The 15190-nt window shown below is 39.5% G+C and overlaps 1 protein-coding gene across 1 annotated transcript in view; it reads left to right on the plus strand.

Annotated features, from left to right (window-relative positions):
* Window positions 1-973: 973 nt before the first annotated feature.
* ethe1 (ETHE1 persulfide dioxygenase) overlaps window positions 974-15190 on the plus strand; it is a 14485-nt gene continuing 268 nt past the window's right edge. The window contains exons 1-7 of the mRNA XM_017703924.2: window positions 974-1399; window positions 4644-4788; window positions 7395-7543; window positions 11318-11447; window positions 11630-11719; window positions 12794-12910; window positions 15155-15190. The exon at window positions 15155-15190 is cut by the window's right edge and continues 268 nt beyond it. Of these exons, the coding sequence (XP_017559413.1) occupies window positions 1280-1399; window positions 4644-4788; window positions 7395-7543; window positions 11318-11447; window positions 11630-11719; window positions 12794-12910; window positions 15155-15190 (787 nt within the window). The 5' untranslated portion in view covers window positions 974-1279. The remainder of the gene's footprint in view (window positions 1400-4643; window positions 4789-7394; window positions 7544-11317; window positions 11448-11629; window positions 11720-12793; window positions 12911-15154) is intronic.

Raw genomic sequence — 15190 nt, forward strand, 5'->3', positions numbered from 1 at the left:
CAGCTAAGGCAGCACAAAACCAGCTTAGACCAGCCCAGCATGAAATTGTTCATTGTAGAGGTTTAGATGTCTTTACATTGGAGTTGATAGGACCCAGGGGTTGCCATGACTACAACACAGATTATTTTATTTACTAACCAAAACCACCAGTGAACCTACACAGGTCTTCTGAGTTCATCTGGAATGTTGATGATGGAAAATAGTGGGAAATCTGAAATAATACGTTTTCTTTGGGGACTATTTTGCCTCACAGCGCCCTGCATGTATCCCTTCACCATGAAAGTTCTCAAAGTTCCTATCACCACCACTTTGAACAATACTGACTCAGTAAGTTTATCTAGAACAGAGTGTTTCACACCAAACTGCTCTGAACCACTCTGATTACATTTTAACCACTTAGCTATGAGGAAATGTTGGAAATTGGGTGGAATTGTCCTTTAATAAATGTTGAATATGAAAAGCAGGTGCCGGATTTGTGGCCATAGATTAAGCCTAGCCTTGGACTGAACTGCATTTCTATTTAGAAGAACCCTTCAGATCGATGAAGAAGGTGACGTATATTGTTCCACACAGAACCTTTTTGAAGGGGTTTTCTGCACAGCTCCACCAAAAAAAGGATCTTCTGCTGTTACAAGCTTCACATCACAGCACTAGCAGAACACTTTTTGGTGCTATATAGAACCTTATACAGCACTTTCATCATCAACCTAAAGAACCATTTCACCATGCAGAGAACCATTTAAGCATGCAAGTGGTTCCATACAGAACTCATGGTTCTAAACAGAGCCATTGCCTTTATTAGCTCTTGGCAGTATAAATGAAGGTTTAAGGCGATGGGATTTTTTGGGGGGCTCTTTTTTGCGCTTTCCCACCACCAGTTGGCGCCAGAGTGCGCTCGTGCCGTGCTTGTGCACAAAAAGAAGCACTCCGCTTATCCTGTTTGTGCTGTGAGCGCGCGAGACTATTCCAAACAAAAACAAACGAACCTGAACGGATTGCGGCGGGATCAGATCCGATCTGGAGATCAGATCCGATGTGGAGATCAGATCCGATCCAGTCAGTGTTCAGGAATGAAACCCAAAAGCCAGTGACGTTGCGTGACGTCACGCCGCAACGGAGAGCGGAACGGACATTGCGGAATAAAACACTCTCCGCGCGCCAGTTACGGTCATTACGGTGCTCTTATCTGAGACGCTCGCACGCGCATAGGTCTGTGGAACGCGGCTCGAGCTACTTCTCAAACCGGTTTAGTTTGTTTTGGTAACCTAATCTGATAAGTATGGGTTTGGGCTTGGCCGCGCGCGGGTTTAAAGCTGCGCTGACCGCTGCGAGCTGGAGATACACCGGTCTGAGGGCTTACTGCGCGCGCATGGAGACCAGGGGGCTGCTGTTCCGACAGGTGAGGTCGCCTCACAGCGCTCACCTGCAGAGCAGAGGAGGGGAAAAGGTTCCACTGCGTTTACAAATAACTTCCAAACCGACGTAGCGACTCAAGCAGAGGAAGAACTGAAGCCTAGAACATAGAACCTAGAACCCATCGAACTTCTGAGTATTTTATGGAACTGCAGCGGAGCTTCTTAGAACATCAGCGCAGGAGCTACGAGGCTAAGCTCTGCTTATTGATTCAATTCCCCGGTCCGCCTTAAAAGTGCGCATCTATTGCACGTCAGGCGCCAGAATGTGAGCAGCAGCGTTTTAAGGTGGACCGGGAAGTTGGAAGGAGAATCCGGAGAGTCATGGAAGTTTAAGCAGGTTAGCAGCTGAACCAGCAAATCAGACTGAAATTAGACCCTAAAGGGAGTCAGGGGGTTAAAGCGGAGATCGTTTTTTCTCGTTTGTTTGTTGTTGATGTTTGAGTGAGTGAGAGCCCCTCCTCTGGCACTCAGAGCCTACGTGTAGTTGTGCAGCTCCTCTGTGGAGCTAATCTGATCTCTGTATACGGCGTTATACGGTCTGCTCTACTGTTAAAGGCTCTGCAGGTCACTGATAAACAAATCTGACATTTCTGAAACGCTCAAAGGGCAGGTCCACCCAAAAAGGTGTTTGGTTCACTGTAGAGAAGCTCAGATCTCTCTGCAGCGGTGGTGGGAGGACTCCGAATTACTTTTGTTTACAATTTAATTATTCGGACAAAACGATGGTGGACTTGCCCTTTAAGGCTACTTATAAACACCCCACAATCTTCCATCGTGTTTCTATGGAAAAAAGGAATAAGCTCAGTTTATAGAATATTGATTTTTTTTTTTTAATCTTTTTGCTTATTTCTGTTGATACTTTTTTAGAATTGATTATTTTAAAGTTTTTATGACATTTTCATTTTTCCTTACTTATTCAGGGCTTTTATTTTCCCTGTTTTCTGTTCTTCTCTTTATTATTGTTACTGTTGCTCACTCTTAAAGCAAATGTGTTAAAAAAATGTATTATGACATTATGACACACAAAGTGTTGAAAGGGTTGACACAAGTCACCGTGTCATTATATGACATTTTAGTCTTCCTCTTTCTCTTCTTATTTTCCTCTTATATTATTGTTATTGTAATTTATTATTATTATTATTATTTTTATTATTATTATTTTTATTATTATTATTATTATTATTATTAATTACTATTATTAGGCTATAGGTTAATCTCATCATATATAATGATGATGACTAGTAAACATTCTATCTTGTTGTTTTAGTGAATATTTATACAATGATTTAGAATTTTTGTTATATTTTCATTTTTGCTCCTTATTCTGGACTTTTATTTTGCCTATTTTCTGTTCTGTTCTTGTGCTGATTTTTGTTTGCCTTTATCCTTGTAAAGCAGGTGCATCATTAATAGGTTATATTTGAAGTATTCTGTGTATTGTGTAATTGGCATTATTTTCATCAATAATTTTTATTTAGCTTATAGAGAGATGTTTATTAGAGCTGTTATGATCCGTACTATGATCCGTACTATGATCCGTACTATGATCCGTACTATGATCCGCACTAGGATCCGCACTAGGATCCGCACTAGGATCCGCACTAGGATCCGCACTAGGATCCGCACTGTGTTCCATACTGTGTTGCAGGTCAACATTAAGTCCTGTTAAAGAGCTTTTTCTCTGGTCTGCATCATTATCACTCACTTAAACAGAATTAATCAACACTGATTAGGGCAGAGCAGCAGCTACTGTATCAGTCAGCAGTGAGATTTAGTGAAGGTCCACATGCAGCTGTAACGTGTATATAATGTAGGGTAGCGAGTGTTAGTGAGTGTTAGCATGTGACCTTTGACAGAAACAGTGTTTATGATATTGTAGTGATAGAGGTCTGAAGATAAGCTGGGAGGAGGGACCTGTACATTTAACTGATTCACTGTCTCTCTCTCTCTCTCTCTCTCTCTCTCTCTCTCTCTCTCTCTCTCTCTCTCTCTCTCTTTGCATTTGTCTCTCATTGTGTATCTATCACGTTCTCTCTTTCTCTGCCTCTTTTTTCTCTCTTTTTGTCTCTTCTCTCTCTTTTTTCTGTCTCTCTCTCTTTTTCTTTCTGTCTCTGTCTGTCTCTCTCTGTCTCTGTCTTGGTATCTCTGTATGTCTCTCTCAGTGTCTCTGTATCTCTCTCTCTCTCTCTCTCTCTCTCTCTCTCTCTCTCTCTCTCTCTCTCTCTCTCTCTCTGTATCTCTCTCTCTCTCTCTCTCTCTGTATCTCTCTCTCTCTCTCTCTGTATCTCTCTCTTGGTATCTCTATATCTCTGTCTCTCTCTGTCTGTCTCCGTATCACTGTTCAGAGTGTGGACAGAGTTTCAAACATTTTAATACTGTAAAGACCCACAAGTGTACTAAGGGCAGTTTTAGAAATGACCAGTAATGGCCAGTAACCATAACACAACACCATTACCATAGCACATCTCAAGAATTAGTGGTAGTGGTTGGTGTAGTGTAGTGGTTAACACCTCTTAAGCACCCTACACTATACCAATAAGAGTCCTTGGGCAAGAGTCCTAACACCACCTTCGCCTACTTGTGTAAAATGATCAAATTGTAAGTCGCTCTGGATAAGAGCGTCACGCCAAATGTTGTAAATGTAAATGTCTCTCTCTCTCTCTCTTGTTATCTCTGTCTCTCTCTCTGTCTCTCTCTCGGTATCTCTGTCTCTTTCTTTCTTTCTTTCTTTCTTTCTTTCTTTCTTTCTTTCTTTCTTTCTTTCTTTCTTTCTCTCTCTCTCTCTCTCTCTCTCTCTCCTTCTCTCTCTCTCTCTCTCTCTCTTTCTTTCTTTCTTTCTTTCTTTCTTTCTTTCTTTCTTTCTTTCTCGGTATCTGTATCTCTCTGTCTCAAGTTCAAGTTTGACATTTTTGTCATGTCAGTAAATCAAAGCACTGCAACAGTCATGTTTAAAGAGGTAAAAGACTAAAGGTGAAGGAAAACAATATATAATATATAACAATATGACAGTTAAGAAAGTAAATAAAACATCTATGAATTAATAACATAAAATATCTAATAATAAAACAATAATATATAATAATAATAATAAAGTGTTATATAACAAGAAAAAAGTTAATTATCAGATACATTAATGTGATTAACAAGGAACAAAAAAGATGTGATGAATACTCATACAGTCTGTCTCTCACGCTCTTGCTTTCTCTCTCTGTCTGTCTCTCTCTGTAGCTGTTCGAGTCTGAGAGCAGTACGTACTCCTACCTGCTGGCAGATGTGGAGAGCAGGGAGGCCGTGCTGATCGACCCGGTGCTGGAGACGGTGGAGCGAGACCTGAAGCTCATTGACGAACTCGGCCTCAAACTCAAAGTAGCCGGTAAACAAAGATCAAATAGCACTTTAAAGCGTAGTTCAGACAAAACCCTCAGATTGTGCCTATATAACACCCCCAAAAACACAAGTTCAGCGTCAGAACTGCCCTTCAGTTTCAGCCCTGGAGCTACAAGGCTAATGTCACTACCATGTGATGGAAGCTTACGGACCTCCAGTTAGCATGTTCACTATTAAAGGCTCAGGTTTTTTAGCTGTTAAACAAATGTGATATATCTAAAACACTTAGCATGGCTTAAAGGGGAATTCCACCAAATATTCAGAGTGGTTTGGTGTGAGATGGAATTGTTAACACCTGCTAACATCACACACTCTTCCCTTGTATTTCAATGAAAAAATTGGTAAATTAGAAGATTTATTTGTAGATTACTTATTATTTTTTGGTCTTTTGTATTTTAGAATTATTTTGTTTTTGCTTATTTCTATTGTTACTTTTTTGTATTGGATTATGGAGAATTTTTATGACATTTCTATTTTTTTTACTTATTCAGGGCTTTTATTTATTTATCTTTTATTATTATTATTATTATAGGTATGGTATATTATTAATATAAGTATATATTAATATAGCTTCTTTAGTATAGAGAGAGCTAATAATTTATGAAAAGTTTTTTTTGTGCATATTTTTAAGAATGATTTAGAATTTTTATTACATTTAAATTTTTCCTTCCTTATTCAGGGCTTTTTTTGCTTGTTTTCTATTCTTCTCTTTCTCTCATTATTATTATTATTATTATTATTATTATTATTATTATTATTATTATTATTATTATTATTATAACATAGCTTTTGTTTTCCCTGTTTTTTTGTCATTCTCTATCTCTTTATTATTATTTTTATTATTATTATAGGGTATTTTTATTTAGCCTGTTTTTTGTCATTCTCTTATGCTGGATAATTCAGTCAGAAATCAGATGTGTCCATGTTCGCTCCTGTACACTTAAGACGAGTCTAATGTTTTCTTCTTTAGTTTTAGCCCTGGAGCTATGAGGCTAATTTGGCTACCAAATGATGAAGGCATACAGCCCACCAATTAGCATGATGCTAACTGCACATCTAAATCATCACACACTGTCCTCAGAGCATGTTCAGATGTTGTCTATCTGTAGTAGTCTTGATTATGTGGTTTCTGACACTGAGAAAAGGTACAGCCCCAAAAAGAAACGAAAGGGGCTGAGAGCTGTGAAAACAAACTAAACAAGCAACGTATTAAATAGGGCATGATGTGAAAAAACTGGTCAAAATTGAGGGTCAAACCCTCAGTTACCATGTTGCTCGACTAATGTGCCAGGCAGTGTGCCTCCAAAGGGAATAGTGGCCAAGCTATCTAAAGACTTCAAAAGATGACCCGAACTGAGAGCTCCCCATAAAAAACTTCCTTCTTTAATTCGCCCTCACCTTTTCACGAAACTCAGTGAGACACAATCAGGAGACTTTTTTTATACTTACACTGGAGAACAGTTTGAGAAAGCAAAGACTTCAATCTCGAGGCGGTCAGAGCAACATGCAAGTGGCTGCTTGAAGACTGAGCAGCGAGCAGCGTGAGTGCCCCTTAAGTAGAGCACCCACAGGGGCTACCACTCAGCCCTAATTACTCAGTCCTGGCTCTCTGTCCTTCCGGAGGTAGCCCAGAAGGTTGTGTGGACGTTACAGTCAGTATTCTGCATTTCACTTGTACTGTCATTTGTCAGCTCTGTCATTCTGAAAGCACCAAAGACCTTATTCCTCTAATCAGGAACACTTGGTTCACTCTGCCCTGTTTCTCAGTCAGTTGTATGCAAAGGTTTTTGCATCTCCAGTTGTATGCAAAAGTTTTGCACCTGCAGTTGTAATGTAAAGTACATTGCTGAGAGCACATATCTGCACATTTAAATGCACATTTGTTGTTTATTTACTGAATGTAACACATTGAAAACCATGAAATATCAACTTTTGAATAAATTAAGTTTTATTTGTTCCGCAAGGTGTTAAATTCAGTAAAGAAACACTAATTGTGTATTTACATGTATCTCTGTAGAGAATGTGTTTACTTATTCATACTCAGAAAATCAACAGCAACATGGAATTTGACCATGCGAGATTAAACTTTGACTGCTTTTGCATGTGTTTATTGAAAAATCAAAGGGTTCAAAGTCGCTTAATAGGGAATAACTAATAAACTAATGATTGTACTTTTATTATGATGGATGAGTATTACAATTATTATCAATGCCCTTTGAACAAAGTACATGATTACTTTGTTTTCACTGTTCTAAATGACCCGAATTACCCTTCTTTACATTCTTTACTGTCAACCAAAATCAGTTTGCAGCAACTAGTTTATTGAGTCAACCTTGAAGATGTTATGTACAAAATGCTTTGATTTTATACAGTCATTCTGACAGACTGTAATACATTACAGGAAATGTAGGGGGTGATATGGCTTCTACTGTTTCATTTAAAAGCCTCTATAATGTTCATGTGATCCACATAGTCACTCTGACAGACTGTAATACACTACAGGAAGTGTAGGGGGCAATATGGCTTCTACTGTTTAATTTAAAAAGCACTCTGCTGTGTGACTCACAGTGTCTGTGTTGTTTTTTCCTCCAGCGAACACACACTGCCATGCGGACCACATCACGGGCAGTGGGCTGCTGAAGCAGAGAGTCTTTGGTCTAAAGAGCGCCATCTCTGTTCACAGTGGAGCTGCTGCGGACATCATGCTGACCGAGGGAGACAAAATCACTTTCGGCAGACATGTAGGAGGATATAACATGTTAATTACACTTTAATTAGGGTTAATTACACTTTAATTAGCTTTAGTGTTTACCAGAGGTGTGAACTACGAGGCAGGAATTGGCTTCATATGCTTATTTTCTGTAAATACTACACCTGAGATACGAGAATGTAGATCTGGTTGCCTTATTCCCCATATTACCCATAATAGCCCAGATCAAAATATAATTGTGTGGACTTTTACTTCAACATTATGAGACGCACCACACTTCCCAACAATAACAACAGACTGAATGTGTTTACATGCTCAATAATCTGATCATGATCAGATTTCTGCAGTTATCCAATTATTCAAATGCTCATGTAAACACCATACTTCGATCTAGAAATCTAATTAAGAAATATGATAAAGAGGCTGGATTTTAACTCAGTATTCAGATTTCTCATTGCTGTAAACTCTTACTCTGATTTCTCTTGGATTTCTCAGTCTGAGAAATAACAGATAGTGTGTCTCACACTATCAGTGTTTTTTGCAGATTTTTTGGAGTGACTACAATATTGAAATGTTGACTAACGAGGCTGCAGCTACAACAACATAATTTGAGGACACGAACCAAAGAACTGACCATAGCCGAATAATGTGCGGTTTTTATGGTGAACTCTGGCGAAGACGAAACTGAAAGCTCCTGGAGTGACAGGCGTTTGCTGGCCGTCGTGATTGTTTACCTCTGGATTAGCCACATGAAGCTCTGTTCTTTTGTGCATGCGGGTCAGTTTAGGAGCTGATCTGTTCAGACTGTCGCATACAGGTAACATTTAAAAGATAATCAAGTCAAAAGTGAAGTCAAGAGTGTTCCTTCCTACAGGAACAACGTGGTGCATCAAGGAGCAAAAACTACAGAGTGCGAACGTGCAGACATAGTGTGCAAACTAAAATTAAACTAGAAACAATAAATAGGATATATTAAACCAACATTAGACACAGTAAACAGACAGGACAGTGCAGCACTGACACAGCACTCATCAAACAGTACCTCACTGGACATGAGGTAGTGGAATAAGGCACAGAGATATTAACATGCTGTGATCTGTGAATCATGCAGTCAGATGACATACATAAACATAGCAGTTACTGAGGTAGAAAGACATGAGTAAAACAGTGAAAACACAATGTAGCAGCAATGTTCCAGATGGTGCAAGTAGAGCATCAAAAGAGTTGTGTGTGTGTGTGTGTGGAGTGTGTGTGTGAGGGGTTTGCGGGGGTTAGCTCAGTCCTTGTGAGTTTAAAAACCTGATTGCTTGAGGAATAAAGCTGTTGCAGAATCTGGCAGTGGTGGCACGGATGCTCCAGTACCTTCTGCCAGACGGCAGCTGTGAAAAAAGTCTGTGTGAGGTATGGATGGGGTCCTCCACAATGCTAGTGGCTTTACAGATACAATGTGTGGTGTAGATGTCCATGATTGAGGGGAGAGAGACTCCGATGATCTTCTCAGCTGTCCTCACTATACGCTGTAGGGTCTTGTGGTCTGAGGCGGTGCAATTCCCAAACCAAGCGATGTTGCAGCTGCTCAGGATGCTCTCCACAGTCCCCCTGTAGAACATGGTGAGGATGGGAGGTGAGCCTTCTTCAGTCTCTGCAGGAAGTAGAGGTGCTGCTGGGCTCTCTTGGCTATGGAGTTGTTGTTGAGGGACCAGGTGAGGTTATCTGTGATGTGGACACTGAGGAACTTGGTGCTCCTGATGATTTCCACAGCAGAGCCAGTGATGTTTAGTGGGGCGTGGTCACCTCGCACTCTTCAGAAGTCAACAACCATCTCATTAGATTTGTCTACATTCAGAGACAGGTTGCTGGATCCACACCAGCCCGTTAGCCGCTGCACCTCCTCTCTGTATGCTGACTCGTCGTTCTTGCTGATCAGAACCACCACAGTCGTGTCATCAGCAAACTTGATGTGATTTGAGCTGTACTTTTCAGTACTGTTGTGAGTCAGTATAGTAAACAGCAGTGGACTGAGCATACAGGCCTGAGGAGCACCAGTGCTCAGTGTGGTGGTGCTGGAGTTACTTCCTATCCTGACTAACTGAGGTCTCTCAGATAGGAAATCCAGGATCCAGTTATAGAGGGAAGTGTTCAGACCAAGCAGGCTCAGTTTTCTAGTAAGCTGCTGAGGAATGATGGTGTTGAACGCTGAACTCAATTCAATAACAGCATTCTGACGTAGGTGTCTTTATTGTCTAGGTGGGAGAGAGCCAGGTGGAGTGTGGGGGAGATGGCATCTGTTGAGCGGTTGGGCCTCTCAAAGCACGGGAGCATGGGAGTGAGTGCAACGGGACGGTAGTCATTGAGGCAGGACACTGGAGACTTCTTCGGCACATGGATGATGATAGTGGACTTGAAACACGTTGGAACGACTGCAGTGCTCAGAGAGATGTTGAATAATGTGAACAGCCAAACAAAAAAAATCGGATTCAGTGAGAAAATCAGATTTGGACCATTTTTACCTGCTTTGTGAAGCCTAAAAGCTAACAAGTTAGTATTCAGGAGACAGAGAGTGATGATTGGAGCGAGGTGGAGGGCTGAGAATCATCTGATCCCCCTGGGGATTCTGGGAAATGGAGTCCATAGAGTCTGAGGGATGTACGACACAGTCCAGTTCACTGTATAACTGAACATTCTTGTAAATCTTCACCCAGAAATTTCATAACCTGTAAAATGTGCGGCTCCGGAGCTGCATGCCACTAAATGCAAGTTAATCATTTTTCAATGTTAGAACAAACACAGAAAATAACAAGCTAACTCTAATCTCAGCTATTTAGTGTTCAGTGAGTCACTCTTCACCTTTATTCCAGCTTACATTCTTTTCAGGAGACTCACTTTCAGTTCCTCAAAGAATCTGCAGACACACCTCCAAAGCTCAGCCTTAGAAGCTAGTTAATGATTTTCTGAAGTAATCAAGCGCATTCAGTGATAATGAGGTCTGGACTCTGGGGTGGTCAGTCCATTGTTCAGCTTCTTTTTTTGATGTGTCCGTCTCCTTTTCTCAGTGATGTTCTTGAACAGCTACACATCCTTTCAGACCCATGTCACTGAGTCATCTTCTCAAAGTGGAAGGACAAACACCTGTGGATGTTTTCAGATCTGAAGCAGCTTGATTTTCTTCTTTCTCTCAAAGATGAAAGCTTTAAGTGCTGATTATCTGATGGGGGCAGTTTTGGGGTCCACCAGCTCTTCCAGGTGGTTGTTAGGAGGCACATTTTCTCTGGAGCTTTTAATCTGTTTTTCGCTTCTGGAGGCTTCTGTTTATCACTTTGAGGTGGATTTTTTTACATTTAATGTAACAATCATTGCCTGAAAATCAGTAATTTGTACTTAATGGCTGTTTTGTCTAGAAATTGAAAGGCCATCTCATTTAAACGGTGCACTCTAAAAAAAGACGATTCTTCAAGGGTCCTTTAGTACAACCTCAATTCCAATACAGTTGAGACGTTGTGTGAAACATGAATGAAAACAGAATACGATGATTTGCAAGTCCTTTTCAACCTAAAATGAGTGATATTTGCAAAAAAAAGCAATGTCAAGCTTGTATACAATAGCAGAACCCTTTTTGGTCCTATATAGAACCAACACATTCTCCATCAATGTGTAGAACTGTTTCACCATGCAAATGGTCTTTTAAGTGTTGGTTCTATACAGAACCACTATCTACTAGAGATCCCTTCAAGAACTCTTTTCCCTGAGTGTAGTGTACCAACTTTCACTGTCCTTGTGTTTACTGTGTCCATTCTGCTGGTTTCAGAGTCTGACCGTGAGAGAGACGCCGGGTCACACCGACGGCTGCATCACATATGTGACTGGAGATCAGTCGATGGCCTTCACCGGTGACGCGCTACTCATCCGTGGCTGTGGCAGAACTGACTTCCAGCAAGGTTCCTAACTGCAGAGTGCTATTAATGAGTTTATGATGTCTCTCTGTCTTTGATTAAAGCTGTGCTGTAATGCAGATGTTATTTTTACTTTGCTGTTCCTGTTAGTCTGGCTCTGCTGCTGTAGTGTCTCAGATGACCACAGGGTGGCTCCATTTTTCAGCTCCTGTTTCTGTTCCTCTCAGGCTGCTCAAAGAAACTGTATGAATCTGTTCATCAGAAGATCTTCACTCTGCCTGGAGACTGTCTCGTCTACCCAGCACACGACTACAAAGGTCTGTGTTCAGAACCCCCCCCCCCCCCCCCGCTTCAGCTCAGACTGCTTATCTGGACATTAAAGAATAGGTTAAATTGACTTAATAAGGACTGATTAAATTGATTTAACTAAATGAAGCATTGATTAAACTGATTTCATTGAACGAAGGATTGATTAAACCAAATTAAATAAAACGAAGGCTTGATTAAGTTGATTTAAGGGAATTAAAAATTGATCAACCTCAACGAAGGGTTTGATTAAATTGATTTAACTGAATGGATTGATTAACCCGAATGAATTCAGTTCAAGTTTATTTGTATAGCGCTTTTTACAACAATGTTGTCACAAAGCAGCATTACAGAAGTTTGAAAACATACGCTTACAACGTATATGCCCCAGTGAGTAAGCCAGAGGCGATGGTGGCAAGCAAAAACTCCCTCAGACCCTCCCTCAAGAAACTTTGGGAGGAACCAAGACTCACAGGTGGAGACACATCCTCCTCTAGTCAAATAGTATTTACAATTTAATAAGCTAAATACTAAATAGAAGCTAAGAGGATCTCTGTTTTGAAGTCTGGATGGTAAAGCTTTAGAAACTGCACTGGTAGAGGCGGTCTCTGATGAGGCAGGCTCTGCCTGAGTCTTTATGAAAAGTGGGAGTGAGCTGAAACAGTCCCATCCTATCTCAATGCTAGTACATCTGGATGGCACAGTGATGTAATTGAGGGTGTTGCAGTTGGCACAAATGAACAGGAGAGCGGGTTGATGACGGTGAGGAGGAGGCCCTGATGGTCAGCATTCAGCAGGATGGGAGGGCAGTCATTAACTCAGGAAGAGTAAAGGATTAATTAAACTGATTTAACTGAATGGACGATTGTTTAAACTGATTTAAGTGAATGAAGGATTGACTGAGCTAACACTGACAGACACAAAATCACAGTTATTTTTTATTTGATTCTGATTTTAGTGTTTTTTGAAGTGTAAATGTTTACTGCCCAGATTAATGGCTGTCATTTATATATTTCTCTAAGGTGTCTAAGACTTTCGTGTACCTGTTTATAACTGACCGTCTCTTCACTGCTTTCTTTGAGCAGGACAGACCTTGTCAACGGTGGACGAGGAAAAGAAATTCAATCCTCGACTGACTAAATCACTGGAGGAGTTTGTCAAAATTATGGACAATCTAAATCTTCCCAAGCCTGCAAAAATAGGTACTGAATTCATCCATTCAGTGACTTTTATACATTAAATCTCATGGCAGACTTTTATTCATAAAATCTTACTGCAGAGACTTTTATACGTAATATCCCATCTCAGGAACTTTTATTCATAATATGTCTCTGCAAGGACTTTTATTCATAATGTCTCACTGCAGAGACTTTTATTCATAATATCACCAGAGAACTTCATTCTAATGAATGAATGGGTTGATATGGAACATTTGAGAAAGATCATAGTTTTATAAATGCTTAAACATTTTTAGTGTAAAAGAATACAATAATTTCCTGAATACAGAACAGCACAAAACATTTTAACACTGCTGTTATATTTTTAAGAGCTTTTAAACTCTGGCTATAGGAGTTTAAAACTCATGTATGTACATGACCTCGGTGAGCGCGAACAGCCAATGAGCTGCTCTGCTCACCCATCAGTCATTACAATCTAGCAATCTAGTAATACCTGCCCAAAACCCATTTGCTGTAGAAAAAAAAGAAATATATAGGTAGGGTTTCTTTATTTTTTAGTGAAATACATCCTTCTGCTTTCTAAAATTAAAGAAACATTCTGGGTACGTGACTAGAAACAATTTTAACTGTTTGTTTTTAGCTGTTGAGCATCATTTACTCCCATTCATTGAGGACTCAATCGCAAGCGCCCTCTGCTGATTAGCAGTCCTGTTTTTGATATAATGGGGGAATAGTGGCCAGGCTCCTCATAACCCAGCTCTGATCTCGCCGCACAGACTTTTATTCATCTCCCTGCTGCTGGCTGGCTCTACTGTTGCTCTTCAGGAGAGGACCTGCAGAGAGACCTGCAGGAGAGACTGTAGAACTGCCTAAATCACTGATAAACTTTAAATGGTTTTTCAGTTCAAACCAAAACATTCCCAGACAGTTGAAATGGTTTTAATCATTTCAGATAAACACGCTGATTTAAACAAATCAGATGAACTGCAGATGAGCAAAAGCAATATATTAAAATCAATTAATCCAAATCACACAAAGACTTTAATCAGCTTCTGTTCCACTTTTTACTGTGTGAGTTTGTGCAGAAGCAGACAGTTCGTTTACTGTCCAGCTACAGTTGTGAACCCTTGAACCCTTTAATCTGACAATAAACACGTTTTATGTTTTTTTTTTTATGTAATGCTTGTTTTAATGATAACTTAGAAGTGGAAGAAATTAAACTAATTAAATTGCACATCAACATGATTTTTAGATGTTCTGTTCAGTATTTCATGTTTTTTTGTGCACAATTTATGTGCAAAATCTATTTACAGTATTTGTGCAGTTACGTCAGTATTTGTTCATAACAAAAATAAGATTCATATTTACACACTGAATTCACTTTACATTGAATTACAGTACACACATATAATATACATGCAGAGCTATGTAATGACCTCTATACTAAATTACCACACTAGGCAAATCAATCAATAAATATAAATAAATAAATTCATGATATATATTAAACTATTTATCAGGCGCTGCAGCCATATATGCTGATTAAGAATTTAAAATAAAACCCATGTTGCAAAATAAGGTGACTTTAAAAGAGCTGAACTTACTCTAAAACTTTTTGTCTGCAAGTTCTTACTTCTTCAAATGTCCGGACTTTTATTTTGACATGCTTTTACAAAAGAGTGGCCAAGGTATTGCATCATAAAGGAGACCCCAAGTATCCTTCATGGTGCAATGCCAAGGTCACAGATTCAGTGAGTGTGATGCTTGATTATCGGTTAGAACAGTTCTGAATACCATGTCAGGTGGTCTGTCCTCAGGAGAACCATGAAAATGTGGAATTATTATAATAGTGTTTATTTATTTGATAAAAAGTGTGTATAAACTCAAGCTGAAGGTCAAATGTTTCTACGGGTGTCTAAGTAAATGCCTTAATCTCAAATTAGTCTGAAAAGTCAGGCGGCGCAACCAGTCAGATGAAACGGGAAATTAAAGATTTGATAACACTCACTGTATTTAAGATAGAAGATGCATAGAGATATTAATGCAGATATAAACATGTACATCATGTCATTTTTAATAAGATTTTTAAAAATGGTAATTTTTTGTTATTGATCTGAATATAAGGTGAAGGTTCTTTATACTTAAATCTTCCGTGGCATCACGTAAAGAACCCTTTAGGCACAAAGGGTGTTAGAGGATTCAGAAATATTCAGGAACTGAATTGTGAATAAAAAAATGTATATAAAATGTTGTTGTTTTTGCTGACAGACATCGCCGTGCCTGCAAACTTGGTGTGTGGCCTTC

This window comes from Pygocentrus nattereri, chromosome 24 (assembly GCF_015220715.1).
Source record: "Pygocentrus nattereri isolate fPygNat1 chromosome 24, fPygNat1.pri, whole genome shotgun sequence".
In the NCBI taxonomy this organism is placed as follows: Eukaryota; Metazoa; Chordata; class Actinopteri; order Characiformes; family Serrasalmidae; genus Pygocentrus; species Pygocentrus nattereri.